The following is a 27,777-nucleotide window of genomic DNA, read 5'->3' as shown; positions in this document are numbered from 1 at the left end:
AACAAGTATTTTTCTCATACTGGATTGTCACCCAAGTCCATTGCAGCATTCCCCCCTACATTTACAGGGTATGTTGGGGGCAGGATTTGAGGGAGCAAAGACATGGGGAATCTCTGGGATGGGGTAGAGAAATGGGAAAATGAAGCCTGTGGCTTGAGATAAAGACAGTTTATTAGGACAGAAAAGAAAGGAAAATAATGATAATAGTATTAATAATAATAATGTGTAAGAAACAAGTGATGCACAATGCAATTGCTCACCACCCGCTGACCGATGCCCAGCCTATCCCCGAGCAGCCGGCCCCCCACCCCGGCCAGCCACCCCTATATATTGTTTAGCATGACGCCAGATGGTATGGAATACCCCTTTGGCCAGTTTGGGTCAGCTGTCCTGGGTCTGTCCCCTCCCAGCTCCTGCTGCACCCCCAGCCTGCTCGCTGGCAGGACAGAGCGAGAAGCCGAAAAGTCCTTGGCCTGGTGTAAGCACTGCTCTGCAACAATTAAAACATCAGCATGTTATCAGCGCTCTTCTCATCCTAATCCAAAACATAGCACCCTACCAGCTACTATGAGCTAAATTAACTCTGTCCTAACTGAAACCAGGACACGAACCAAAATAAGCCTGGAAAAAACTCTCTGTAAGACGACTGGGAGGAGATAATGGCATTGCCAGAGATGATGTGGGGAGCAGGCTAAAGTACTGTGACGCCAGAGTCCAGCCCCAGGCAGCCGAAGTTGCTGCAGGCCGACATGCAGGTGTCGGCTATTACACGGATCGCGTGTAGTCCCAAGGAGTGTAAATGCCAGCCAGTCTGTACCAGCACCGAGCCCTAACGCCGAGGTTTCTTCCTTTGATTTGTATCATGGGAGGAAGAGGATGCACATTTCCAGCCTTCCTCATCGTGGGGCTCTTCCTTCCCGCGTGGGGAACCCTCCTGGCTGTCGGCAGGGATGAGGATGCGCAAGATCCCTGCCTGCTGCTTCTCCATTTTCACAAACCACGGAAGAGGGTTACACATTTTTAGCAAACTTCATTATTTATTTATTTATTTTTCCCCTGAACGTCAGCTCTCCTCGGAAGTTCTCCACGTTAACCCCCACCGTCCCTGCCTCCGTTCGCAGACTTTTCACGCGTTTGAAGGCGGCGTCAGGCGTAGCCCGGCTCTTTCAAACCCACCCGGGCTCGCTCCCTCCACTCCCCACGCCGCCGTTTAGACACGGGGCCACACCACGAGCGTGGTGGGGGGGCTCTGCCTTTCCCCTGCCCCCCCGTGGGGCCGCCCCCGGGGCGGGGCCGCCGTCCTCCAAGCCGGGGCGGGCGGCGGGCGGCGGGCAGAGCCCGCGCGGGGCCTTGCGCGGGCGGCACCATGGAGAGCGGCCCGGCCGGACGCCTGGACGCCGCTGCCTTCCTGGGCGCCTGGCGCCGCTTCGACGCCGACGGCAAGTTTTTTGGGGAGGGGGGGGACCCCGCGACGGGCCGGGGGGGGGGGGGTGCCTGTGAGGGGGTGGGCGCCCCCCCGGGTGGGAGCATGAGTGGTCGGGGAGCGGTGCCGCCAAGCAGCACCCGTGGTGTCCCGTGGGGGGTTTGGCTTCCCTCTTCCCCCACGTCGTGTCCAAACTTCCCCCGTTTCGCCCCCAAAGTTTTCGCCTCTTTCATCGCCTCGCCGCCCCTCCAGCTCTGTTGGCTCTCGGGTTCCCCGTTTGCGTTTGCCCCGAAAAGTTTTCTGTAAGGCAAACTCCTACGGGATCCCCGCGGTGCTGTGCCCACCACCCCATAGGACCGAAACAGTCAAATGGGGGGTGAAATCCCCTGAGCAGGCAGGAAAGGGGACCCCCACCCCGCAGCCTTGGCACAGCAAGCGGTCCCCGTAACGCCGCACCGCTGACATGTTTCACTTGCCTTTAGACAACGGCTACATAGAAGGGAAGGAGCTCGACGACTTCTTTCATCATCTCCTGGAGAAACTGGGACCAGAAGTAAGTACCGTGCCATGCTCGTCGTGCACCACTTCACAAGGCTGTTATGTTAGAGGTTATTTGTATTTATTGTCCTCGGGTTGCTGGCTTCCCTAGCAATCCCTGAGGTAAAGAGCCCTTCGCTTAGCAACGAGGTGGCATTTAGGCAGGTAAAGCAACAAGTGCAAAATGTTGGAGCGTTTGTTTTTGGTCCTACATCTGCTCTCGCCGTGAGGCTGCAGCTGGCACCAGCTAAAGATGCTGATAGGAAGCGTGGAGAGAAAGTCATTTACTGCCGCCGAAACACGTGAAAAAGCAGTGACACGCAGCCTGGCAGGGCCAGGGGCAGCACAAAGGTGATGTTTTATTCCAGCAAGCGCTGATGAGATTTGTTAATGCGAGGGGTTTGTTTCCAAGGTCACGTCTTAACAAATATTCTGTCATTAATTTTAAATAGTGCTTAGGAAGAAGAAGGACGTCTGCATGGCTGAAAACGGCCAGAGGCCAGATAGGAGTCAATTACTTTGCTCGTAAGGTCAAGCCCCGGCTCTCAAGTGTTTCTGCTTTTCTCCCCTGGTTTACTTTTCTACTTGTGGCAGCCTTCCCCCCTTTCACTCTGTGCTACTACCAGAGGTTGCACAACAGTTTACAGGGGCTAGTTTTCCTGGCTCCAACCATACTTTGCCTTTGACTGCTTCTGCCAGTTAAGCACAAATCCTGCCTCTTTGGTTGTATGATCAGAAGTATATAAAGGACATATATTGATAATGTTCCTACCATTTTCACTATACAGCCTATGGTCAGCCAGTAAGAGAAAAGGAGTAAGTGTCTTCCAAATGGAAGGGAAGGGTATGCCAAAAAACAGACATTTAAGCAACAAGTAATTAATGAAAAGGGAAAAGGTAGCTAATGAAAGGCATAAAGTCATGAATATCAAGTGTAAAATCAAAATCGCACTTACAAGCTGAGTAGGATTCTTGGGTCTTCAGGGCTACAATAAGAGAAGATGCTGTAAATCACTTTTTCATCAAGTTTTTGTTTAACTTGCAAGTAAGTGTGGATTGCAATATTGGCAGTTTCTGCAGAAGTGTTTCTCCAGAGCTCAGGTGGTTAGACGAACAGGTAAGCACATAGAGTTTAAAGCAAATCAGAAAAGACTCAAAGGTAAGCACTAAGAATCACTAGGGGCCCAGAAAAGCAGTTCTGAAGAGAAACTGGAAACCTCATGATGGATTTGGACAGGGATGCCAAACTGCAGGCATTAGATGATTAGAGGTCCAGAGGAATCTCCCAGCCCTGCTCGATCCCATAGCTGCCCTTCTCCAAATCCCATCCCATGTGGGGTTTTGGCAGCAACCTCACACCAGCTGGGCGCAAACCCGGTGCGTTACAGCAGTTTTGGCAGCCTTGCTGCTGTCAGCGTGAACTGTGCTATACTGGGCTCACCTAGCTTGCACCTCGCTTGCTTTTGCTCTCTAGGTTTGGCCATTAAAAGAAAAAGCTTAGTGCAAAAGGAGGTGAAGAAATAACCATCTCTCCCCCTCCCTCTTAAATGGAAGAAACGAATAGGTTAAATCTGGAATAAAGTGCTTGCTAGCTGCCAGGGCGCTCAGACAGGCTCTCAAGTGTTTTTGGTGTTCTCCCTTGGTCTTCTATCACACGTTCGTCAGCATTTCCACTCGGGCAGCGTTACTCTGGGCAGTAAGACAACCTGTTGTCTTCTTCCCATTGCTGACAGCCTGTTTGCTGTCCTCACAGTTTTATCTGGGGACAGGCAGCACCAGAGCAGCCTGCCTCGTGCTCTGCCTGCAGGGGATAGCTGCCCCGTGTATGAGATCACCTGCAGCATTGCACAGAGCACACTTCTCTACCTGCTCTGTATGACGAGTTTTTGTAATGATTTTTCACCAATTTTGCTCTTTTTCACATGCTTTATTTTGTGCAGACTTGTGGTTATTGCGGGAGGGGTAAAGAGTCCCCCCTGCAATGCTTTTCACTTCCCTACAGAAAGATAATGGCATCGGTGATACGAGCAGTGAGCTGGGGCTGAGCATCCCTCTGCTTTAGTGCTCATTTTGACACTTATTTCTTCTGTGGCCTCTTGACATCTATGTTCTCTTTCACTGTAAAAGAGAGAGACAGTAATATGTACTGGCGTAACTTCCAGATGTGTCGCAAGGATTAATTAGTGACTGCGTCTGAAGTGCTCTACAAGTGATAAATAATGTTATCAGCTCTGGAAGTTGTCTCTCCTTGAATAGCAAATGGTCTCATAATTATATTTTTTCAGCCTGCACTCTCTAAGCTGTTATTTCTGTTAATGACCACTGTAGTCCTTCAGCTCTGTTTTTCTTCCCAGCTACTCCGCAGCATCCCCAGCTGACACTAAATGCCAGGGGATCAGAGCAGCTGGGAAAACAATGCAAAGCGAGCCCTCAGCAATCTGGGAGTCAGATTTCTCGGTGACGGGGCTGAGCAAGGAAGGAAACTTGAAATGCCATCCAGCGAGGGAGGCTAATGCAGTGTCTTTTATTGAACCATCAGGAAGCTGGGGAGAAAGGGAAAACTTTGAGGCAAAGGTAGACCTGAGTTTTGCCAATGCCTTGTAACCTTATAATAAACAGACACGAATCCCAGATGCTGCTTGATGTCTCTCCCCCTCCAGCAAGGGGCAGTTCTAAGAAAATGCCTTTGATTTCCAGATGTGCATTACACGTATAGAAGTTGTCAGTGCAACACAGTGGATTTATGGCACTGATGTACTCCAGTCGGTGTAACTTCTCCATCAGCTGGCAGGGCTTCTGTGAAGAAGTGGGTTGTTTTGTTTGCAGGGTATGAGGGACAATTCAGTCCAACACCAGCCCAGGTTTTGTGAGCTGCTATCTGTTATCACTCCTATGACTTCTCTCGAACCACTTCAGCCTCCAGCTTCGCTGTATGGGTGCCATTGCCTGTGCTCTCTTCTCCTGCTTGCTCGTAAACCTCGTTCTTCTACATTATGGACAGATTTCCATTTGTAAAATCCATTATCCTGCAGTGAAAATTTAGTTTTCTTGCAGCACTGAAGAAGTAGTTTTATTGGAAAAGGAAGTAGTGCCCCTATATTTCTCTCTTATATCACTATGCATCTTTCGTTATAGAAATTATTTAGGATCTTCCTTGCTTCTTTTCTATAGTTTTAATGAAGCTCTATGTATATTCTGGTAATAATTAGATAAGGAGAGGTTTCTAGATGAATGCTGTAAATTTCAGATTAGCCTTTTACTGAAAATTTCTATAAAATCCATTATATCTGTGCAGATACAAAAAGAGTTGTACATTATCATTGCACTTTCAGGGTTCTTTCACACAAAGCTCTTTGTTTAAATTATTGTAAAATTAGGCAGAGATTTAGGAACAGCAGACTTCCAGATGAAAGTGTAGTTGCCATCACCCAACTGGAAGTGTGTAAGAGGCCATGCGTGGAAATCTTTGAAGTGCAAATTTGTTCAGGTAAGACAGGTATTAGCCTTGATATAATCCCCGCTCCCCCAAACCACCTAGATAGTTATGACTGGGAGGGACTGAAGCTAATCTTCAGGAGCTCAGCCTGAACAGCTGTAAAGGATTTGTCTTTGATTTTCACTTCCAAAGATGAACAGCCCCCAGCCTCTCGTGCATGTCAGCCTCGCCTCGCACAGCGTATTGTTTGTCTAAATCGTGTGTTTAACTTGGTGGTCAGATGACATGGTCAGGAACAGCTAGTTGCTCAAACCAAATTTAACGTCCAAAATATCAGCCAGCCTCAGAGTCGCCCAAAGCAGACTGCCCCTATGTTGGGCCACCCCAATAAAGGCAGGGTCACAGAGCAGGTCTCTGGTGACCAGCAGGTCAAGTAAGAGCAAGAAGACCCCTAGCAAAAAGCATTCATCTTGCAGCCTCCTCCAGGCTAACTCAGAAATCTAAACCCTGAGTCAATTCTGGTAATTGCCCAAATACGTTGATTTATTTAGGTGTGGCTTTTGTCAGCCTTGATTATCCCGACCAATTCCTATTCCAGTTCCTGCAAGTTAAGGCAGAGCACTGCAAACACCTGGAAGTATCTATAATTGCAAGCTCAACACGCCCATGGGAATAACAGGCAAAACTGATGTGTTTTCATTGCCCAAAGGCATGTCAAAAAACATTCAGCCTACTGGAAAGGGCAGAACAAAGAACCTGTCCAAAGCCTAACCACAGAAACGTGATGGCACAGGGAAGGCTGCAATAGCCTTTGTTCGATGCTGGTGTCTTCTATGTGAAAAAAAGATTTCCCACATATGTGCTGATGAGAGCTAAAGCAAAATAAGCAACAAAAGCCCGCAAGGGATGACAGGGTAAGTGCTCATCTATTGTAGCATGCAGGATTGTAGTAAATCCTAACCAAAGTACAGGGCCAAGTCCTCCAGCAATAGCAATGCAGGTCAGTAAGCAAGATTGGCCCGGTAGCTTTGGGTGAAATCACATGCCAGCGAAGACAAAGCGGTCCAGCATACAACTGCATGGACGAAGTGAAATCATTCATGAATATATACTTGTTTAACACTACAGGATTTAGAGAACAAATGTTTGGCCAAAAAAAGTTCCCCTTCTAAAGTCGAAGTGTATGTTTCTGATGTCTCATCTGGTCTTCTCTGGCCTGCCACCATTACTATGTGGTTTTTGGCATGGTGATTATTGTCAAGGTTGTTTTCCAACTATCATTCTTGGCAGATGTAATTTATTTTCATAGATCTTGTAGGAACTTGATATCACTGAGACCCTTTGCACTTCTATCAAATTTGGCTGAAACGTTGTTAGGAGAAACATGTGCTTAAGATAAGCTTCATTTTTTTTTTTCAAGAAACAGGCTATAATAGTCACTTACATTTAACTTCTTCTTGCTTTTTATACTGTTATCAGTATAGGGACTGGCTTCCAAAAATCATGTCAAGAAGGAAAAAAGAACACTTATGACAAGGTTGTCTTGATCAGCAGGGATTAAATGAGGCTGCCCCTTTCATCAGATAGTCAAGTCTCCTTAGCGCTCCATGCATTCGCTTTTTGCTCCCCCAAAACAAATGACTCGTAGCTGTATTTTCATCATGAAAAGCTGCTGACAAGCACATGGATCCCTTAAGGAGTAAAAACTTACTTAATCAGAAAGCATGGGGCAAGGGTACAACAATATGAAAGGAATAGGTTAACGAAGGAGACAGATTACAGCCAGGTTTCTGAAGAATCATAATCAACCATGACAAAGAAATTAAATGCTGCGTGGATTAAAAAAATGTGAACATGCCCTTTCCATTATTACAAACTGTATTAAGAATTAAATTACCTTTGTGATGCTAAGTATTTCGAAAGGGTTTCCACAAAAGATGAAGACCGGACTTGGAAAAGAGAAAGCAGAAAATTCATTTGTTATAGCAACTTCAATTATAGAAGTTCCCGTCTGCAAAACTACATGGAAGAGCATCCGTAGAAAGAAATTTACTGCTCAGCCCTGAGATATGTATGAACAAAGTCGCAATAATATTTTAAATTGTACTTTTATGAGGAAAAAAAGTGACGTGTCCTCCTTCTCATAGGGCATAGTAAGGATTTATTCCTTGACCAGGAAGCATGAGCATGCAACAGAGCTTAGAAACCACGCAGCATCCAACCTGTGAGGGACTTTATATTCATATAGAATAGATATTCGTATGTATAAGGAATACATATATATGTTAGTTTATATAAAGCTGGAGCTTTATACTCCTTCATATGAAGCAACCTACAAAGGGGTTAGAGCATCCCTCTGTTCCAGGCTAGTTTTTATCCTCATTACAGCCCGATGAAGATCGTATTTCTTGGGATTATCAGAGAATTGCTTTTTTTTCCTCCTTAAGTGAGCATCGGGGAGGACTTTGCTGGAGGTTACCTTCTGCTGCAGGGCACTCAGCGCACTGAGGGGCCCTTCCTCCCTTCCCAGCCGAGTACTTGCTCTCCCAGCAACCACACTCTTCCTCAGCCCAGCCCTGAGCAAAGCCGGAGGCCAGTCCCAGTTCAGATGTGTTTTCCACTCTTCATTACAGTGTGGATGGATGCTAAATGTGAGAATCTCCATAGCTGTTTCTGCTTTAAGTGGGCAGCAGTCCAGGTCAAAATTGTGCTCCTTTGTCAATTAGGATTATTACCTCTTGATAAAATTCTCTTCCAGAAACTCACGGAGGTGCATGCAGCAGGGAAAATACAGAACGACAGCTTGCGTTCTGTGAAAGGCCTGCCCATGGATGCAACAGCATTTGCTTTCACAAACTTTCACAAAAGCAGAAGTTTATCGAGTTGCTAACAAGTTTGCAAAATTTTAGCCCAAGCATTGAACACTTCTGAAAGCTTTACAAACCTTTGAAAGCAGGGAGAGAGGATTAAAATGGAGATGATGCTTGAGACAGGCAACGTGGTCAAGACAGCATTAGCTTTTAAGAAAAAAAAAAAAAAAAGAAAGGATGTGCTCAACTACAGTGCAAACACTCCTCAGAGAATGGTGTCCTCGAGACTGGATTTTTTTCCTTACTCCCCTTATATTCCATAGAGGATTGAATAAATAGAGTGCAAGCCTGAGGCATTTGCAACAGGCACGTGTTTGGCTTAGGCTTTCCTGCTTGCTTCAACCTTTAGTTGAACAGCAAATTAATAATTACAGGGGAGGGAAGGAGAGAAGGAGGGAGGGAGGGAGGGAGGGAAGGAAGGAAGGAGGGAAGGAAGGAAGGAGGGAAGGAAGGAAAAAGCAAACTTTCTGGGGAATCTGGTGGCCATAGCACTGCGAGCAGCACATGTGTAAATGGCATCCATCCTTGCCTGTGCCTGTCTGGAGGGCTCTCCTTCTTGTTCTTCAGCCTCTGCCCTTTCTCCCTGTATTATAAGACTTGCCCTGATCTGTGAGGCAATGAAATATTCGTAGGAGACTAAAGGCAACTGGAACATAACATAGAAAATACTTTTGTCCAAATATTTTCAAGAAGGGGTTTGGCATCTCCATCCATGGTCCTGGCTCTTCCCTGCAGCCTGCTCCACAGCAACCTACAGACCTCCAAAGTCAGATTTCAGAGTGAGAAAATACAACAGGAGTCTGCAGTTCCTGTCCTTGCTTGGAGAAGTGGAACAAGTCATGCAAACTACATGCAGGCTTTTTTCCACCATTTTTGTGACTGAGAGAGAATTGGAACAACCTACTGCTCTGCTCGCTCCCTACCTTGGTTTGTGAACATCACCTTTGAAACCTTATGGTCATATTCTGAGAAGATACATCATGCATAGTGTAAAAATCTGTAATATAGAAATTATTTTGCCTTGAGTGTGCATCTTGGGGAAGCCCATTTGTACAGCATCTTTTACTTCCCTTTTATTCTTTGAAAGCAAAAATTGCTTTTTAGCAGATGCCACTACCTGTTGTGTTTCATAAGCAGCGTATTTATGAACAGAGATAGCTTGGCCAGTATGAAAAATACACTATAGTGTGACCTCTCGGACTAAAACCTATTGGAGCTGTGTTTCTGTACATTCCAGGTTTGGAGTATTTACTCAATGTATTCCATAGCTTGAATCACTTAAAAAAAAAAAAAAAAAGGAAAGAAAGAAAGAAAAAAGAAAAAAAAAAAAGAAAAGGAGGCAGTCTTATTTTCATGCAGATAACATTCCTGCCACACAAAGTTCAATGAAGTAGTGGTTAAAAGCTGACACGAAGTTGAGCATTTAACAAATGACTAGTCTGAACTCTGCAGCACATTTTGTAAAATATCAGCTCTGATTATAGTTTCAGAAATAACTTATCCTACTGGGCCTGGAGGAGGATAATTTCAGAGTACTTTGCAAGCCTATTGAAGTCAGCAACTGATAGGCTTGCCTAATGCCTGGGAAGTGTCTGGAAGCGTCAAGGTGCAGTCAGGAGGCAATTTAAATAGCACGAGGATCGCGAGCTATAATGCCGAGGGGATGGCCCTCCAGGGCATCTCCCCTGCGGCGCTGCGCCCCAAGGGACGCGCTCCACCTGCCCTACAAAGAGCCACCTGGGTGCCCCTGTCCTCCCATTCCCCCTCCCAGATCCCCAGATTTTCCTTCATCTGGCTCATCCTCCATTGCTGCAGATAGTGACGAGATAAAAGAGGTTCGCTTGCTCTAAGCAGGGCCCCCCTCCCGGTTACTTTGACTTGACACTTATAAATTGAAGCCGATTAACATTTTCTCCCTGATTTCAACATAGGATCCTCTGCGTGGACCATGCGATTAGCGATTGATATTACACCATGCTGTGAAAGGTTTTTGTGTGAGCCCCTAATGACTGTGTGCAGGCAGGTGCTCCTGAGCTCTGAGTCTGCTCTGAAGCAAGGTGAAGGCAAATTAAATGATACCATAAACGATCAGTCATAACATCTGACTACCCATTTAACTCTAGATGTCTTTTTTTGTGTTATTACTAGCAGCAAATTAAGGCTTTTGGAAAATACCAGTCACACCTAAACATGTGGGAAAAGCTGGTGACAACGCGGGGGTCGAAATAAGCCTTAGCTTAATGAGCTTAATCGGAAGATATGATATCTCACCGCCTTTCTAATGACTTCATCTGTGACATCCTGGTGTTTCTCTCCAGCCCAGTCACTGTACAAATCCCCTGCGGCAGAATTGCTCGAGAGCAGCTGGGAATGGCATTGTCAGCTGGCTGCTGCTGAGTATGGGCAAGGCCAGGAAGGTTTCAGAGCATCAGGAACGATCAGTTCCCTTCGTGGTGGTTTCAAACACCCATCTCAAGCGAGAAGATGAGCTGCACGGGCAGCGCTGTTACTCTGCTCAGAGGGGCTCCAAAAGTAGACGAAAAAGAGAAGCTGGGTTAGGAGACCCAGAAAGACACTGCTATATCCGTAACTCCACCCAGATGTTGAGAAGATAAAACCTTTCGAGGGCTTTTCTACAGAGGTGGCAAGGGTTTAATTTATGCTCTTGTAAAAATGATAGAAAAGCATGCAGAGAGCCTGTTGGGGTTCTCCTCCTCCCAGAGAGGCTGGGATCGGAGCCAGGAGCTGGCCCGTGCGGGTGCAGAGGGCAACGTGACGCGGTGACCGCTGCTGAGGGATTTGCCGGCTGGGCTTCCCAGCCCAGCCACGAAGCTTGTCTCACCAGAAGGCTTTCCCCATGGTGGAGAGGTCAGGCTTTGTGTAGCCAAGTCAGACCAGATACCCTAAAGGTTACTGTTTTAAGAAGAAGTCATGCCTGGTTAACCTACACGTTGTGTTTCACCTGTCAGAGCAATGCCTGTCAAAACATATAACCTGACAAATCCTGAAAACTCCTCACTACGTATGAGTTGATTATGGGATCAAGCAGATGCAAAGGGAATGCAAATTGCTTGAAATCCTATGTTGTTAACCCAGAAATGCTGACAGGGCTTAGTGCCAGGTCTGGGACCAGCTGACTGGCAATAACAAGCAGCCATCTTGCCCCACAGACAATTTTCAAGGCTGATGATCTAGTGAACCGCAGGGGTGTTCTTCAAGGATAAGGGTGTCTTCCTGAATGAAGCAAGATGAGAATGAGCAGCATCAGAACTGCTGTCATACAAACCCAAGCAAAACCAAACCCCGGGGATACAGTGGGAACAGCTGGCTAAAGAAGCAGCATCACTGAAATGTTTTAGGGTCTCCAAGCACTGGTCTCCCAGCTGATAACTTAGTTACCACAAAGTTATGAGTAGAACTTATTTCCAGATATTCGACTGAGGCGGTGTGTTTGTGGACTTTTAGAAGCGTTAGCCCCCAGCTGTAAGGATGCAGTGTTCCTGGTGGTTATCTGCGGGTGAGACCTCCTCCAGGAGGCTCGAAGTGCACTGGAAGTGCCCTCAGCAACTTCCACGCTCGTGTTGTTTTCCCCATGGCAGGACACCATCACGGAAGAAAAAGTTCAGAGGATGAAGGAGCAGTTCATGTCCGCCTACGATGTCAGCACCGATGGCCGCTTGCAAATCCAAGAGGTATTCCTCCCTACCCCCAGCCCAGGGTTTCTTTTGCAGAAGGAGGGAGGATGAGGGCCTGGAGCAGAGTTGGGAGATGTGGGAGACAGAGCTGGGTGGCGAGGGGGTGAGTCACGGAGGGACTACGTAGCCAGATCTCTTGCTCTGGGGTTTATCTCCATGGCAGCTTCTATTTCTCACACTGCATCTGCAGCCATCCAAGCTTTCCTTATCTTTACTGTCCCTGTTTTTTCAGCTTGCAAATATGATCTTGCCAGATGATGAAAACTTCCTGCTGCTTTTCCGCCGAGAAACTCCCTTGGACAACAGCGTGGAGTTCATGCGGGTCTGTATCTCTGCCTTTGCCCTTTCCCCTTGCACACCAATAGCTTCTTCAATATACGCACTCCAACAACCTTACCCTGAAGAGTTAGGCCAGGCTGTGAAGGCACACAAACGCATCCCTGCCCTATTCAGGGACACTGAGAAACTCATCTTTGGCAGAATGGGTGCAAGAAAAATTGTGAAATACAAACTCTTTTTTTTTTTTTCTCCACAAGTTCCTTCAGTTGAAAGTTTTGACATTTCAAAGACTGCTTGCAGTTGCTTTTATTTTACATTCAAACTGGGGGCTCCTGCAGATCCATGGCCAGCTGTGTACCAACCTATAGTCAAGGCAATAACCACACTGAGAAGCTGCGTGTACAAATTAGGTAAGAAATGCAGGCCAGTTTCTCAGTCTTTTCTTCCATTTATAGAAACCATGTCTGCATTAAATACGTGATTGCAGCGTGTCACATGTACAGCATCCAAATGAGAGTAAACGCTATTGTGTGGAAAGTTTATTTTATTTTGTCCACAATTAGTTAAATATTGGGTAACACAACAGCTTGCTCGTTAGGGGAGTCCCAATTCAGATCTTTACTATCTCCAGCGTGGGTGATTAATTGCAATATTTATGCAGTTGTATCCATCTATCCCCATCCAGATCTGGCGCAGCTACGATGCTGATAGCAGTGGATTTATTTCAGCTGGCGAGCTCAAAGTAAGTTATTCTAACCAGTCTCCTTGGGCTTGATCTACAGCTCACAGATGTCAACGGGAGCCCTTCCGTCGCCTTTACCAATTGGCTGCCTTTTTGTGCAGATGACAAATGGCACTTCTAGCTTGTTCACAGCCAGTTTAAAGGCAGGGCACCCTCCAGCCTTCTGGCACAGCTGCAGGCACCGTGCTGGGCTGGAGGAGGCTCTGCTGTCACCCCTGTTGTCCCACTGCCCCCTCGCTCTGCCCCGTGCCCCCCTGAGGAGCTGCCTCACCTTGGCTTTGCTCGTGCACCTCTCCCAGCCTTGCTGAACAGAGCTGTCTTTTATTAATGGGGTTTCTTCATAACTTCTTTCTGGATCTGTGGATTTTCTCTATGCTGATTTTGTTTTAAAGCTATGGCTTTTGAGGCAGATGCCTGTTCAGAAACCACCGTGCACACACTTTGAGCAGTCCCTGGGCTGCAGCCTCCATGTGCAGCCCCACACAGGCAGATACTGAAGTGTTTTGCTGAATGGAGACTGTTTTCATCTGACATCAGTTAGCAAATACTGCAGGATTTATGTTATCTTTTACGTACTTTGCAGGTGATTTTTTTTCATTACAACTGATTCTGCTATGCCTGCTCAGTGGAAATTTGGTTATTTTCTAATTTATTTGTAAAAAACATGCTTCAACTTAAAATGTGAGTTTTACATGAAATTGAAGGCACTGGTACTAATCAGGAATGCGGAATTAGATTCATGTGCCCCTGCTGAATTTGGATCTAGTTTCTTACTGTTACTTCTTGAGTTTACTCTGAAGAGTAACATTTGACTCTTTCCTGACTACAGGATTTCCTGCGAGATCTCTTTTTGCAGCATAACAAGGTGGTTGCTGAAGTAAAGCTGGAAGAATATACTGACACGATGGTAAGAAAAGAGAGCAATAATATCGTTTGGATTGTAGTACTGCCTAAAAATCTCCCTGAGGGTAAATGTCTCAGTATATGGTGCCACAGATACCCTCTCAAAGGCTGCTTCTTCTCCAGGAGATCCCTGTGGGAAGTTAAGCAGCACATGCTGCTGCTGCTTCTTTTCACTGTACTGGACATCAGCCGTGAGCTGCATTTCAATTATTTTTACTTTGAGTTGAATGGTTTATTATGAGAAAACAGTTTGACATTGTGCCACAGCAAACTAAGCCCTAAACCTGTTCAAAAAAATGGGTGAGGTGCATGCATCCTTCTTCGGGGGAGGTTCAGTCTCAGACAGGTCCCCAGCTCCTTCTCTCACTTCCTCCTAGCAAAACTTTTTGCCCTCAAGAGATGCAGGTATCCATCTCTTCTCCTCTGCAAAACCTAGAAAGTCTTGCTGGCTCCCTGCTGCTTCCCTGAAAGGCTGGGAGCTTGAAGGCTTAAAGGCTTTGGCTCTTCCCCCGCCTTCTCACAATGTAGTTTTTATACTGCAATCATCAGCAACATAATATTTGGTGTAAATTTAGCATCAGTCACCTCGATTTCAGAGCAACTTACTTTATCTAACCATCTGAAAACAAGGAAGAAAGAAAAAGCCCATTTCTGATGTCATTATCAAGGGTATCATTTGAGTTCCACCAGAAGACTTCTACTGTTGCAGTTTTCTAAATGATTTTCACACGGGACTATCTTGCTTCTTGGCACAAAATCTGTGTTTGTACCTACAGAAGAGCTTGGTATGCAAGCAAATGAGGAGCTCCGCACATATTTTGCAATACCACGTTATGAATGCATGAAGCGTCAGTGACTAAAAATGTGACCCTTGAAAGCAAAGTGAAAAACTGTACCTAATGGTGTACAAAAGTGTGTACGTCTTTTCGTATTTATAGAACAGTGAAGGGAGAGGAAAGCAGACTGCAGAAATTATTTTCCAGCTGGAAGAGCTTGAAAACAATAAAAATCCAGAAGCTACAGCCAGAACGAAAATCTTTCCAGCAGTGTTTGTAGGTAGCAAACAGCTTTTAGGCTGCTCCATTAAGGTTCCCTTCCCCAGCGGCTCATCTCTGACCGAGGGCTGCTGGTGGATAGGCGATCTGAAGCTCACAGACATTGGGCGGCTCATTTCCTCCAACTTTTTTCCCTTTCCAATAATTTCCCGAGAAATATCTGTGATTTCTGCCACCCCAATGCAGCTAGATAGCAATGCAGTTGGGAAGAAATGTGGTGTGGTGATGCAGTCCAGGGCTGACAGCCAGGGGGTCTGGTTTCTATTCCCATATTTTTTATAGATTGGCTTTGTGTCTTTGAAGAGACAGTTTAGTCTCTACGCTGCAGAATAAGATTTGATCTGGGAAAGGGAATGCTTCATATATCTGGGAAAATCTGTGACTTGAAATGCAAGTCTGGCTCGTGAGGACAAAAGTTTGCAAAGCCATAATGCCAAAAGGATCACGGATGTTATTAGAAAATTAGGATGTGGCAGATGACTTTTTCCCCTTATGATTCTTTGTTATAAAGATTGAGGGTGTTTACAAACACACCTGATCCCAGGAGCTAAGGTAGGATGTGAAATCACAGACTAACATCACAGGTGTTGCAATATCCTGCAGTAAAATGGAGGGTATGCATTCTGTGTATCATGGCAAGGTAAGAGCATCCACGTGGACAGTATCTCTACAGTAGCAGATGCACTGCAAAAGGTGATTGCATGGGAACTTGTCTGAAGCAGCAGTGCAAAATTATAGGGAGGGAAAAAAGATTCAGTCTTATATTATCAGTGTATTAAAAAGAGAGAAAATTGTATTAAAAAGGGGAGAAAAAATGACTTGAGGTGCCAAGAACAAAGGTATGATGCCAAGACCCAGGTGATGAGAGCACTCTGCTTTCTATTCCTGCTTTCTGCACAGAGCAGGGAAGTCCCGCCGGGAAACTTCTTCCATCACCACTGTCGGGGTGATAGAGGCCCTGACATACTTGGCTGGAAAGCCGGAGCCTCACATTTCATTACTGAGGCTTTTACAGGCATTCTGTTGCATCTCTAGCAACCATCAACACCATCAACAATTCCTTTACTTCAGAATGGAAATACTTGTATTTCTTTCCCCACTGCTTTGTTTCCACCCTTGTTTAGAGCACAAGGTCTTCTGGATGAGGACCAAGTTTTGCCACCACAGCTACAGAGCGTCTGATGGTGGCCCATCCATCCTGTTCAAGGCTTTCAGGTGCCACTGTAATAACTTTTGGCTGAAAGAAGCAGCATCCCAAGGAGCTGTAATCCCATCTGTCTCCACAGGCATTTACAGATCTTTGTCCTCTTCTCCGTGCACTCCACAGCTGGCTGCATATATCTTAAGCAGCTGCTGACACACTGAGTAGGCCCTCGAGCTTTCTGGCAATAGGGATGAAGGGGAAAAGATAGAAATGATCATTCTAAAGAAGATAGCCCAGGCATGAAAAGAAAAAAAAAAAAAAGAATTTAAAAAAAAGTCCCTTACAATTCTGTGCTAGGTGTTTGCGGCCTTAACTTGTGAGAGGTATAAACAGGTATCACACTAACCAGGGAATGGCAACTACTTGCAATTTGCTTATGCTGCTGTAAATGATCCTACAGGGCATGAACAAACAAAGGAAAAAAAAAAAAAAGAAACGGCTGGGAAGAGGTAGAAAGTATTCATTTTGAAAGTATTGCTTTTGTTTGCTGCTTTGAGGAGCCAGAAATGTCACTAGTGCCTCAAAAAAGAAGTACCCCTCTCTCTCTGCCCTCGGTTTAACGTAGCACCGCAAATGTTGGTCCTGAGCAAATGTGAAGGAATAGGGAAGAGAAGATGGGAGTGACATTAATGCTCACTGTCATCGGTGAAGGCTCTCTCCTGGCTTACTGGATTTTGGACCCAGCTACAAGTCTTATTTCCAAATTTTTGGTGTAGGCTCTTCAGACTTCTCAGATTCAGATGCATTTACATAGACTGATACATGTATGTATGTATGTATACACACATACACATACATATTAATATTTTTATATCATTCTAACGTTATATTTTGTATATATTTACTTATGTATATGTATGAACACATTTCTCATTCCTTATCTTTAGCCACTTCAAGTCAGACATAGGTGAAACCAGAGTATCTGAGGTAGCACTTCTGCTCTGCTTCACTGTTACTTGAAGCACTTTCCCATTTTTAACATGTGTATACTGGCTGTCTGCAGAAAGTAGCATCACTTTATCAGGTTGCTTAGAAGCCATTTGTTAGCAGACTATTCTATTTCCTTGTGACCTTGACATACTTTCTTCAGAGAACACTGATTTAGATCAGGGATTAGATGAACAAATAATGAACCCTTGGGAAGAAAAGAGATAGGGAATTGGCATTGCACAAGCACCACAAAATTTGTTAAATCAAATCTTAAGGAGCACCAAAGTCACTGAGAAATGTTGTGAAAGAACATCTGAGTTCTCAAGGCTCTTGGTGGTGGAATGAAAGTAGCAATTCTGTGCTGAGGAAGCCCTTTTGCAGGGTTTCTGTTAGTTTTTTGCTTAAAGATATATGTATATATATAATATATGCTTGTATTGATAGTCATTAAGGGTGTATTAATATTTACTTACACACAGGTATTTGCATGAGAATATAAACAGCGATGTGCTGTTCTGAATCTCTGAAAAAAAGTCTGTGGGTTTGTCTTCTTCCAGAAGAGACAAACCACAGATGACTTCTAGACTGAGTTGTGGGAAGGGAGCAAGGTGCTCAGAGGCAGAAGCAAAGCTTTGTATTGCTCTGAGCCTCTCTGGGCAATTAGAAGATGTCGGGGGGCAGGGGGGGAGAGCGGGGAAGAGGGAGGGAATTAATTGAAAGTGGAGGCTTTTAATAGCATGGTAAGAATATTATGCCTTCTTTAAGCAACACAAAATGGAGAAATGAAAACTTTCCCCATTACTGCTTCATCATGAGAAGGAGAGTGTGGAGGATGACAGTAGTATTAACAACCTTTCCCATGCTCCTGGTGAAGTTTCAGTCCATGCCTACCCAACTTATGCTTGCATTTCCCAGCATTTTGTCACAAGTGACAGCTTCCATACATACACATAGCTGTGTACTTCAGCAGAATGTTGTAAATGCCTGAATATGAACCAGATTTAAGACATAGCTTTTGATGAAATTATGTATTCATCCCTTGTCTTCTGTAAGAACAAAATTCACACTCAGCTCTTGCATTTTTGGCATATATTATTACCTTGTTCATAGAAACGTTAGGAGTTCATAGCTTCCCAGATAGCAGCATGCTACTCTAATTGGTAATCCCAGTGTCTACAAGCCACGTGCAGGGGAAAGCTCAATACTGAGGCAAAGTTCAGCAAATTATGTTACATACACTGCTGAAATAGTCACACATAGAACACTGATACTCAGTTTTTGAATTGCTTTGTGTTGATATAATCAGGCCGAGCATTAGAATGTCCTGTAATTTGAGCATTATTATATTTTAGCAAAACATAAAGGATAAAAATAACCAAAGCAGAATACACATTTTGCTCACCACAAACTAAATTTCTAGGAAGGCAAAAATGTAAGCACAGTGACTAGTAATTCAATAAGCATTGGTCATGAACTACAACATCTGAAGAAAATTAGTATATGGATATGGCTGAGGATGAAATCTTATCTCCAGAGAAGTCAATACAGCAATCCTCCCAGCGATAATGCTGCCATAGTTTAACCACGCTTGTCTGCAGAATTTCTGGGGACGGAGCTGTGTATCCTGAGCAGTCACTGCCCGCCCATGTGAACCCACAGCTGACTAGGTGAGGGCTCTTGGTCTTCTCAGTGCGAATGGAAACAGTCTCACTTCTCCCTGAAGACACTCTGTGTCCATGTGAATTGTGCATTACCTTGGTTTTGTGTTGGATGGACTGTTGGTGCTTTTGTGGTTGCTGGCTGTCCCCTCTGCAAGGACGGTGCTGGAGGTTCAAAGTGGTTACTTCCTCATCTGTGAAAGCCTGTCTGTCTGTCCATGTTCTTTGCCAATACCTGTGTATTTACACAGGGAAAATCCAGGTGGTTTACCTCCTTAGCACCTTATTGGACAAGCTATCTTATCCGTATAAATGAAGTCCTTTACGACCACCAAAGGAATAGTGCAATGGAAAGACATCTTTGTTATGATGATGAAAGCCTAAGCAGAGCCTGTTATGTTTCTTAACACATTCTAATCCAACTTCCCAAAGCCCTAGAAATACGATGATGGAGTATGGCCTAAGACTGGTGGTTTAAAGGAGAGGTCTTTGTACTTCCCTTCTCGTAGCAGTGGTCCATGCTGGCCTTCATCCCAGGTTGCTCTGTATGAATGCTGTGACTCCAAAAGACTGCATCTCCAGTTCTGCATTGGCATTGCAGCCATCGAGCCTCCTAATGCCAGCCACCACACTGGGAGCCCTCCCTGAGAGCTTCCTCGTGGCTCTGGGTCAGTGCAACTCCTCTCGCTGCAAAAAGTCTGCCTTGTTGTGTGTGATAGAGAGGGTTCCCACATAGCTCTTGAAGGGTTCCCACATACCTCGTGAACACCATGGAGGGAAATCTGGCTCCTATGTCATTTCTAGACTTAATCCCAGTGGTTCTGTCGTCTCCAATTTTGCACCGTGCTTTCTGTGACGTAAGCCAACAGAAGCAGAAAATCACATTTCAGCTCAAACTTCACTTCCAAAGATCAAAACCCGTGAAACATAGGTGCCTGCAGGCTTTTGAAAATCCCAGCAGGTAACAGTTTGGTCTTTCAAGAACTGAAAGACTCTTTGAAATCCTGCACTAAATGACTTACCTAGATTATATAGGCAATCTGGTGGGGCAGAGAACTGAACTTCTGTCCCAGGGGTCCCACAGGGCCCTCCAGGGCTCTGCAAAAGCCTCTGGGCCACCATCCTTCCCTACAGAAACAAGACATAGGCAGTCTTACTGCTTGGACGTGTGTCTTTGGTCTTTGTTTATTCACATACAATAACTTTTTTTACTCCTTGGCTATTTTAGTTATAGCTGATGCAATATAGGTGGTCGAGATGTACATTTTTAGAAGGTAGATGGTCAGGGAAGAGACAACTCTCTCTGTGTCTCCCCCCAGGGATAATACACTTCAGTACACATCAGAGAAGGGACAGAAAAGTGTTTAAAAGTCAGCTTTAGTAATTCCACTGATCACAAACCTATTTATTTTGGTTGTTTACTTCTCTCCTTATCTCTGTCACAGAAAATAATTCGGGTTTATAATCTTATATGGCTCTTCAAAGCATGTGTGAGCTTGTCATATCTTGGTGTTTCAGTGGCCTTCTTTACAACACCTGATTGAGGAGGCAGAAATATTTTTTGCTGAATTCAAAGCCAATGGCAGTTTTAATTTAGCACTTGAATTGCAAGATGTAGCAACTTTCGTTCTGTGAAACCGTATCTCACTTACGCTCTGTCTGCCTCAGAGTACACAGACTAAATTCAGACAAACAGAGCTAAGACTTCCCTGGTGCACTGCCATTAAAACGTCAGAGAATTAATTTGTGCAAACATTGGGTAGCTTGACAGTAAAACAAATGCATCATTTCATAAAGCATACTGCTGAATGCAACAAAGCTTTTAATGAAATTGAGTGTTATTTAAACATGCCAGACCTTATCCTTAACCACATTGAGATGTTGCATATCAGCCTGGCAGCATAAATACACCTTTCAAGAATGTAAACTGAAAATCCATCAAGTTTAACATATCAAGATGGTGTGCAAAGGCAAAAGTTTCAATTAGAAACAATCTCATAACAATTTAAAATATCTCCTTCTCCCATGAGGTATGCATCATCATATGGGGTGGGTACCCTCTGTCATTCTTTGTGTACTTAGGTACACAATTAGCAGATCAGATCAAACACTTGCAAGCTTGAAATTTGAAAGTTTAATTAATGAACATTTCCCTAGGCTTTTCCATCACGAGGTTGCCATATAGCGTGTATGCATGAGCTACAGTTGTCCAAATAATAGGATTAGGTCTATCTTGTTAGCTGTGGTACCTGAACTAATTCAGTGAATGCTATTCCATCTTCCCTACGTGTTTCCAATCTTTCATGTGGAATTCACAATGCAAGAATTAGACCGACCTAGCTCTTCCAGCAAGACTTTTTTTGCTCTCTGTTGACTGGTATGGGCAGCAAAAACATTGCATAGGTTTTAAAATTTCATTTAGGAGGTTTGTTGAAGAAAAAAAGAAAAAAAAAGAATTTGAAAATGCAAAGGTTCTCTCTTGTTATTGCAAAAACAGAGATGAATGAAAGAGGTCAGAGAGGGGAGCTGGTTAGATATAAGTAGACATGGTAAACCACTGGTAGTTTAATGTTAAGCTCAAAGATTGAGTGCAAACGAAGCAAATTGATTGGGGACGTTGCTTTTCAGTAAGCATTCCACTAAGGGATGTATTATCTCTGTAGTTAAATTTGTTTTAATGGAGTCTGCAATGCTTCTGGAAAATTGCAAAGGGTTCAGAAATGGATAAAGTTGAAAACCACTGGCTCAGAAAATTGATAATGAAGCAGAAAGGCTTTCACAACTAAACCATCACCTCTAATCTAGCCTGTTTCATTAGGGGCACAAAAAGCTCTTCAGCTTCTCACAGCTATTTGAGACTTCTGAAACCATGAAAACACTTTGTACCCACAACGTAAAGCAAGTGCAGGGCAGGTGGGACACTTGAAAGTCCCAAGAAAAATGGCTACATTAGGGTGCTTATTTTTTATGATAAATGAGATGAGACTTAAGATGTTTCATGGGAAAAGAAACTCATGGATTGTCTCAGACAGGTCTATGTAAAATGAAAAACAGGCCTAAGTCTGATTCTTGAACTGGAGACCAATTCTGTCCTGGTCCCAGAAGTTTCCATCATGGTTAGCGTTTATATATGTTTATTATTGTGATTGTACAGAGGTCAGGACCACATCGTCATGGAGCTGAGCTTCTCCCAGAAGCTCTGTGTGTTTACTTTCTTGAGGCGTCACAGTGGGAATGGCACATCTGGAACTCTGTTTGAATCCAAAGCCTAGGCTGAAACACTGCCTTGTAGTCTCAAGAGAGTACTTCTGAAATTGCCACAGAGAATAACAGAAAAAAACTTCTTCGGGAACTCAAAAAACATATGCAGGAGGATCTGGGTGGAGTTCAAGGAGTTCTAAAGGCAGTAATTTCCAGTGTGTTCTGATAAGGGCCTTGTGTCTCTACGTGAGGACTAGGCCAGCACCTTCAATGTGGCCTGCTCTGTCCTGGGCAGGCTGAGCTCATCCCAGTGGGGCAGAGCATCCACAAAACACTGCCTTCTCCCACCATGCAAGGCTATCCATCTTATGGTGGTTTCTTACAGACCTGTGGATACTGTGGGGGTCACTAATGCTCCTCAGTGGCCTACATGGAGAGATTTAGAGAAACGTTTTCAAAAGCTGTTGAGTCACTATACAGCCCAGGGGCTATGGCATCCCTACTACCCACATTTTGGCACTTTCCTTAGCTGGCTAAATAGGAGTTCATCTCCATAAACTTCCTTTATGGAGTATTTTTCAGAGTAATTGTGCAAGCTGGATGTTGCAAGGCAGCCTGCGAGGGCTCCTCTGCAGAAGGAGCTATTATGGTTTATCTCCCTCTCTCCTCATAGAACATACAAAAACAGCTTAGCCACTAATGTGGCCATTTGGAAAGAGGTTTCTAAAATCTTATCTGTGGTGATTTACCTCTACAGGGAACATTAACCATTTTCTATTGCCTGCAGAAATACTACTTTATCTGCAAAGAACCGAAAGTTCAGCTTTTTCTCTCTGATGGCAGTGGGGTGCCGTCATTGCAAGGCCATTTCATCCCTTAGTGGAACCAGCATGAGCAGCTCCCACTCCCAGCTCTGCCTCCAGCTTTGCCTTGTTGCGGCCCAAGCAGACACCAGGGAAATGTCCTCGCATTGCAGTGGGACAAACGAAGGGGCAGAAGGCAAGGTGGAAGTGGTCAGCTAAGATGGAGAGGGACGTTGTGGACTGACCCTGTTTGAGAGAAATCCTCAGGATGGTTCAGCAGCTTTAACTGTCTCTCCAGCTCCAGGCAAAAAGAAAAGGGGGTAAGTGGCTTTCCTTGTGCCACTGAATATCTGCATTGATCTCAGGACATGATTTTTCCAGAGATCTCAGTATGGATCTTCAGTTGTCCATATGAGTTTTACACTTTCGATCAATATCGAAAGTGGGCCCATACCAAGTCCTCATCAAAATTCCCATCCAAACCTCAGTAGTGTAAATCACAGAAGAATTAATTAAAACTTGCTGCAGTATCTTATTTACTCCCAGCACAACAGAGGGCTACCACAGACTCACCAACCTCAGCACAGGCACCAGAGCAAAGGGCAGGGAGGAGGCAGTGCTGAAAAAAAAAGGCATTGTATTTACTCAGTGGCACCCCAAGAAACATCAGAGGATGGTCCCTGTGAGCCTGTGGAGCTGAGGACTGGCATGTGCCTGCCCCAGCAGTGTGTTACCACACCAAAGGTTTTCAGTGATTTGGCTGCTTGTACCCACCAAATAAGAAATGAGGTTCATGAAGTAAGACTACTACGTGTTCTGTTACCGAGGATCTGACAAAGAATGGCAATCCATCTTAGTAAAATATTGATTCTTCCCCCATTACAATATTGAATACATTTTTTCTTTTTAGCTTTGAGCCATAAGTTTTTCATGTTTGCGACCCATTACACTCTACCCCCATAACTGACTCTTATTTGTTCCTTGTAGGGAAACACAGTACCAAATACATTAAATAAACAGATAATATCTGGTGGTGACTCACCAAAAAGATTGCATTTAGAAAAAAATAATATTCAGGGAAGGATAACTTTTGCACTCACCCAAATTAACCTCTTGATATTGGCAGCATGAATCTTCTTCCCAATCCTAGCCATTTTTTTCTCAGGGCACAGCAAAATGTTTATCAGCTTTTTTTCTGTGTCTTTTCCTCATGGCCTATCTATTTCATGGCAACACTGTCTTCTTGATTTTTAGATGAAAATCTTTGACAAAAACAAGGATGGACGGCTGGACCTGAATGACCTGGCAAGGTAGGCTTCAATTACAATGATGTGTTTTTTCAGCATGCAATGCAGATCTAGGCAAGGTGACAACTTACAGCAGCAACATCTCTCTGGGGATGTGCATTTGAATCCTAAATTACATCAGGCACTCTCATGTAGGCATCTCAGGTCTCTGACACATGGTCCCCACTGTGATAGCCTGTGAGTGCTTAGAGCTGATGACACTGAGCAATGCTAGGAGTGGTCCTCGGTCACCAATTTGCACTGTCACAGCTCGTGACACCTCAGCACGGCTCCCCAGGAGGTGGTAAAGAAGCCAGTAGCACTGCTTCTCCGTAAGGCTGGCAGTCCCTGTCAGCAGGGGACAAGCATTTGTTTCATATCACCATGTGTGGCATGGATGGCAAAGAGGTTTTGCTCCTTTATTGAGGAGTCAAGGCACCACTGCTGACGAGTTTGGCCACGTCAACAAGAGAGGATTTGGAGATATAAGGCAAAGATGCTTGTGAATGAAACATATTTCTTGCACCTTGAGCCCTTCAGTTTGTGGAAGCATTTTGGCACACCCCAAAACTACTGGCCCTAAGAGCCTCGGGGCAAGCAGAGCAGCTGGAAAGATGAAAGCTTTTATCTGGGCTGTGAGGGACTTGGGGAGTGAGGTGGGGGAAGCAGAGTAATTTGTGTGGCCTCAGCACCCAGGCCAGCATTACTTCATCCCTTCCTTTTCCAGCCAGCAATTCTTCCTCGAAAAGAGGGTGGTAAATTACAATTTCCTGTAACGCAGCACAGCAACCCGGTCACAGAGGAATAATAGTCTGGCAGCTCTCGTGTCAGAGGCTGGCAGCCTCCACTGCGGTGGGCCACCAGGAATAAATGCGCTGTGAGAGGCGGCGGTGCTAAGAAACATGGTTTTCCGTGAGCCGAGGAAGACCTGCGGCTCCCCATCAGACAGGGAGGGAGGCACGTGCTTACTGAACTGCACCCTTGAGTAACCCTGCAGGAGGTTTTCTATTTTAAAGGCCTGTAATCTCAAATCCCCATGCTTTATGAACTGAAATAGTTCAGAGCAGTTTGTGTGTAGACGACAAAGTGGCAAGATCGTAATTTCAATCTCTCCGTTCAGGATTCTGGCGCTTCAGGAAAATTTCCTTCTTCAATTTAAAATGGATGTAAGTATTTTTGATGCATTCCTCCCATCTCTCTCAGCTAAGATAACCTGGGCCAAAACCTGAATCTCTTTCTTTTCTCTTTCTTTTTCATTTGTTTCTCCTCCCTGCATGCAGGCTTGCAGCACAGAGGAAAGGAGAAGAGATTTTGAGAAAATCTTCGCACACTACGACGTTGTGAGTCCTAGAGGCCATTTCTTTGTGGTCTTTACATGACACTGATTAGATACAAGCTACTAACAGTTCGTCTCCCTGGTGGGTGCTGTGGGTTGCAGCGGTGCCAGATCCCATGGGCCAGAGGTGCCCCTGTACAGGTGGGGAGAGCAGAGCTGGGTGAAGCTCAGAGACCACGTGGCAAAGTTCACATTTTCACTTTTTCAATCACCACAGCCAGTACCGCTGCATTAACAATATCTCTCTGCAGGAGATGCAAGGGCTGCAGAAAAATGAAATCCCTTCCAGTACCGAGCCAAGAGTAATTCTAAATCTGGCCCTGGGCAGACAGAACTGCCCAACCATTGGTTAGAAAACAGCAATCCAGAGCCTCTTCTGCCGTTCACACAATGGTGTGGTGTGGTGTGATGACCAGCAAGCCTCACTAAATGGTGGGAGATGCTGCTGCCATCTGAGGGGAAGAGATGGTTTGGAGAAGAGGAAAGGATCTTAACATTATTGGGCTCAGTGACCAGGTGGACCTACTGACTAGTAAACATTTCTGTGTTTTTGACTTTCTGGAGGGTTTTGATGTTTATTCCATCTTTCAGAGTAAAACGGGAGCACTTGAAGGCCCAGAAGTGGATGGGTTTGTCAAAGACATGATGGAACTGGTCAAGGTATCTTCGTGGCTCTTACTATTTATTAACACCGTGTATGTCCTATAATAATGCAGTGCTTATTCTGGTAAAGTTATGTAAATGGAGTGGGTAGTGGGAACACAGAGTCAAACTTCACTTTGATCAGAAACAGAAACAAAAGTCATCATCTCAGCATAAACACTGCAGAGCATTTCACCATATCACAGAAATTCTGCCTGACAAATTAACACAGCTTGACTCAGCAGTTGTATTTAAGAAAAGTTCCTTCTAACTCATGCTCTGAGCTGAGCAGACATTATGGTATCACAAACGGTTTATGAAAATTTAGTCACCACCTACTCTACCCACACTGACATCGTTTTTGCTCTAATGAAATAAGTATTGAGGATAAAATAGCTGAAGGGTGTTGAGTTAGCTGAAAGAGAAATTGGAATGAATAATACGTGCCTCTGCCTTTTCATATCATATCTGACTGCAAAGCAAGGTGATGCTGGTCAGAGCTGAGAGCCCTCAGTTCTTGCTGACAGTGACGTAGACTGAAGGTTCCCAGAGCATCATCAAGTTCGGCTGAAGCTTCAGGAAGTTCATACGTAGGATCCTTGATGGTTGTGATTTTGTAAGGCCACACAATCAGCTTTAGAGGACGATATTGATAGAGCTGCCTCTGCAATAGAAATCTTCTTTGACTCAGAGCAAATCATTTCCCTCGTTATCCTGCCTTCAGGCTGCTGGAGCAGCTGTTCAGAGAGGACAGGGCAATTCATATTTAGGAGGTGGTAACAAGCACAAAGGTTTATATATATATAAAAAAACAAAAACAAAAACAAAACTGTTGTTACTCCTAAATTCTGCCTTCTCAATGATGAGCAAGTATACCTGTATTGATATCGATCGGCCTACAGTCCCAAGTCCATTTGGCAGACACCAAAGACCGCACCTGTGTGCAGGCAGCTGAGAGTCTGTATATGTTATGGCCATGGCACGTAGGGAAGGGTGTGAGGACAAATGGACCACTGGGCTTGTGCTCTGTGCACGTGTGTGCAAAGGAGTGAGGGTTGTACTTGCCCTAGGGGCCTTTCTTCATCAGCATCACTCCTGGGCACCACTAACTCTGTGCATGCATTTGATCTCCTCGTTAGGAAGTGGAGAGCAGGGAAGTGGTACAGCATTAAGAGCAGGCAGAGGCAAGGTGGCCCATAAAGTATGCCTTCAGCATTCATTTGATCCACTAAAAGTATGTCTAGGTTGCTGACTGGCCTGTAAAATGGTGACCTGGCAACAAAAATGCCATATGTAACATGTGCCTCCATGGGCAGCAGATCCGAGAGAGGAAACTGAATGAAAGCAGAGGTCCAGACCTTTCTGCAGACACTTGTTTGATGCAGACTAGATACTGCTGATCCTGACTAAGGGCAAAAACCATCTCACATACCCTCGTGGGACTCACTGTGCCATAAATCTAACCATGCCCATTTTTGCAGGACCTCATTTACCACTTCGCTCGTTTTCCACGTGGGGTCAGGCCACTTTGTTGCTTGCCCTCCAGGGCATCTCCCTGCTGCTGCACTGCCTCCTGCTTTTCAGAGCTGCTGAAATCCAGAGCTGTTTTCCCTCTTAACAGCATTGTTCTCTTTTGCCTGCAGCCCAGCATCAGCGGGGTGGACCTGGACAAATTCCGCCAGATTCTGCTCAACCACTGCGATGTGAACAGGGATGGGAAAATTCAAAAATCGGAACTGGCCTTGTGTCTTGGGCTTAAAATGACCCCGTAGCTGTG

At 44.9% G+C, this 27,777-nt stretch overlaps 1 protein-coding gene across 1 annotated transcript; it reads left to right on the top strand.

Moving 5' to 3' along the window:
- Positions 1-1,145: 1,145 nt before the first annotated feature.
- SCGN (secretagogin, EF-hand calcium binding protein) lies at positions 1,146-27,777 on the top strand. The gene is made up of 11 exons (XM_066992699.1): positions 1,146-1,439; positions 1,906-1,976; positions 11,866-11,958; positions 12,194-12,283; positions 12,926-12,982; positions 13,812-13,889; positions 23,991-24,046; positions 25,143-25,188; positions 25,303-25,362; positions 25,950-26,018; positions 27,644-27,777. Exons 1-11 carry the CDS (start codon positions 1,367-1,369, stop codon positions 27,770-27,772), a joined length of 822 nt encoding a protein of 273 aa, XP_066848800.1. The 5' UTR covers positions 1,146-1,366; the 3' UTR covers positions 27,773-27,777.

The sequence above is a fragment of the Anser cygnoides genome, chromosome 2, assembly GCF_040182565.1.
Source record: "Anser cygnoides isolate HZ-2024a breed goose chromosome 2, Taihu_goose_T2T_genome, whole genome shotgun sequence".
NCBI lineage: Eukaryota > Metazoa > Chordata > Aves > Anseriformes > Anatidae > Anser > Anser cygnoides.
Note: the sequence above shows the minus strand (reverse complement) of the source record. Positions and strands in the feature narration are given on the sequence as shown.

Bases quoted from the DNA above. Each gene is read 5' to 3' on its own strand.
- SCGN (XM_066992699.1), top strand. From the start codon at position 1,367: ATGGAGAGCGGCCCGGCCGGACGCCTGGACGCCGCTGCCTTCCTGGGC. The intron at 1,440-1,905 runs GCAAGTTTTTTG...ACTTGCCTTTAG, and splicing joins GCGCCGCTTCGACGCCGACG to ACAACGGCTACATAGAAGGG. The intron at 13,890-23,990 runs GTAAGAAAAGAG...CTTGATTTTTAG, and splicing joins AAGAATATACTGACACGATG to ATGAAAATCTTTGACAAAAA.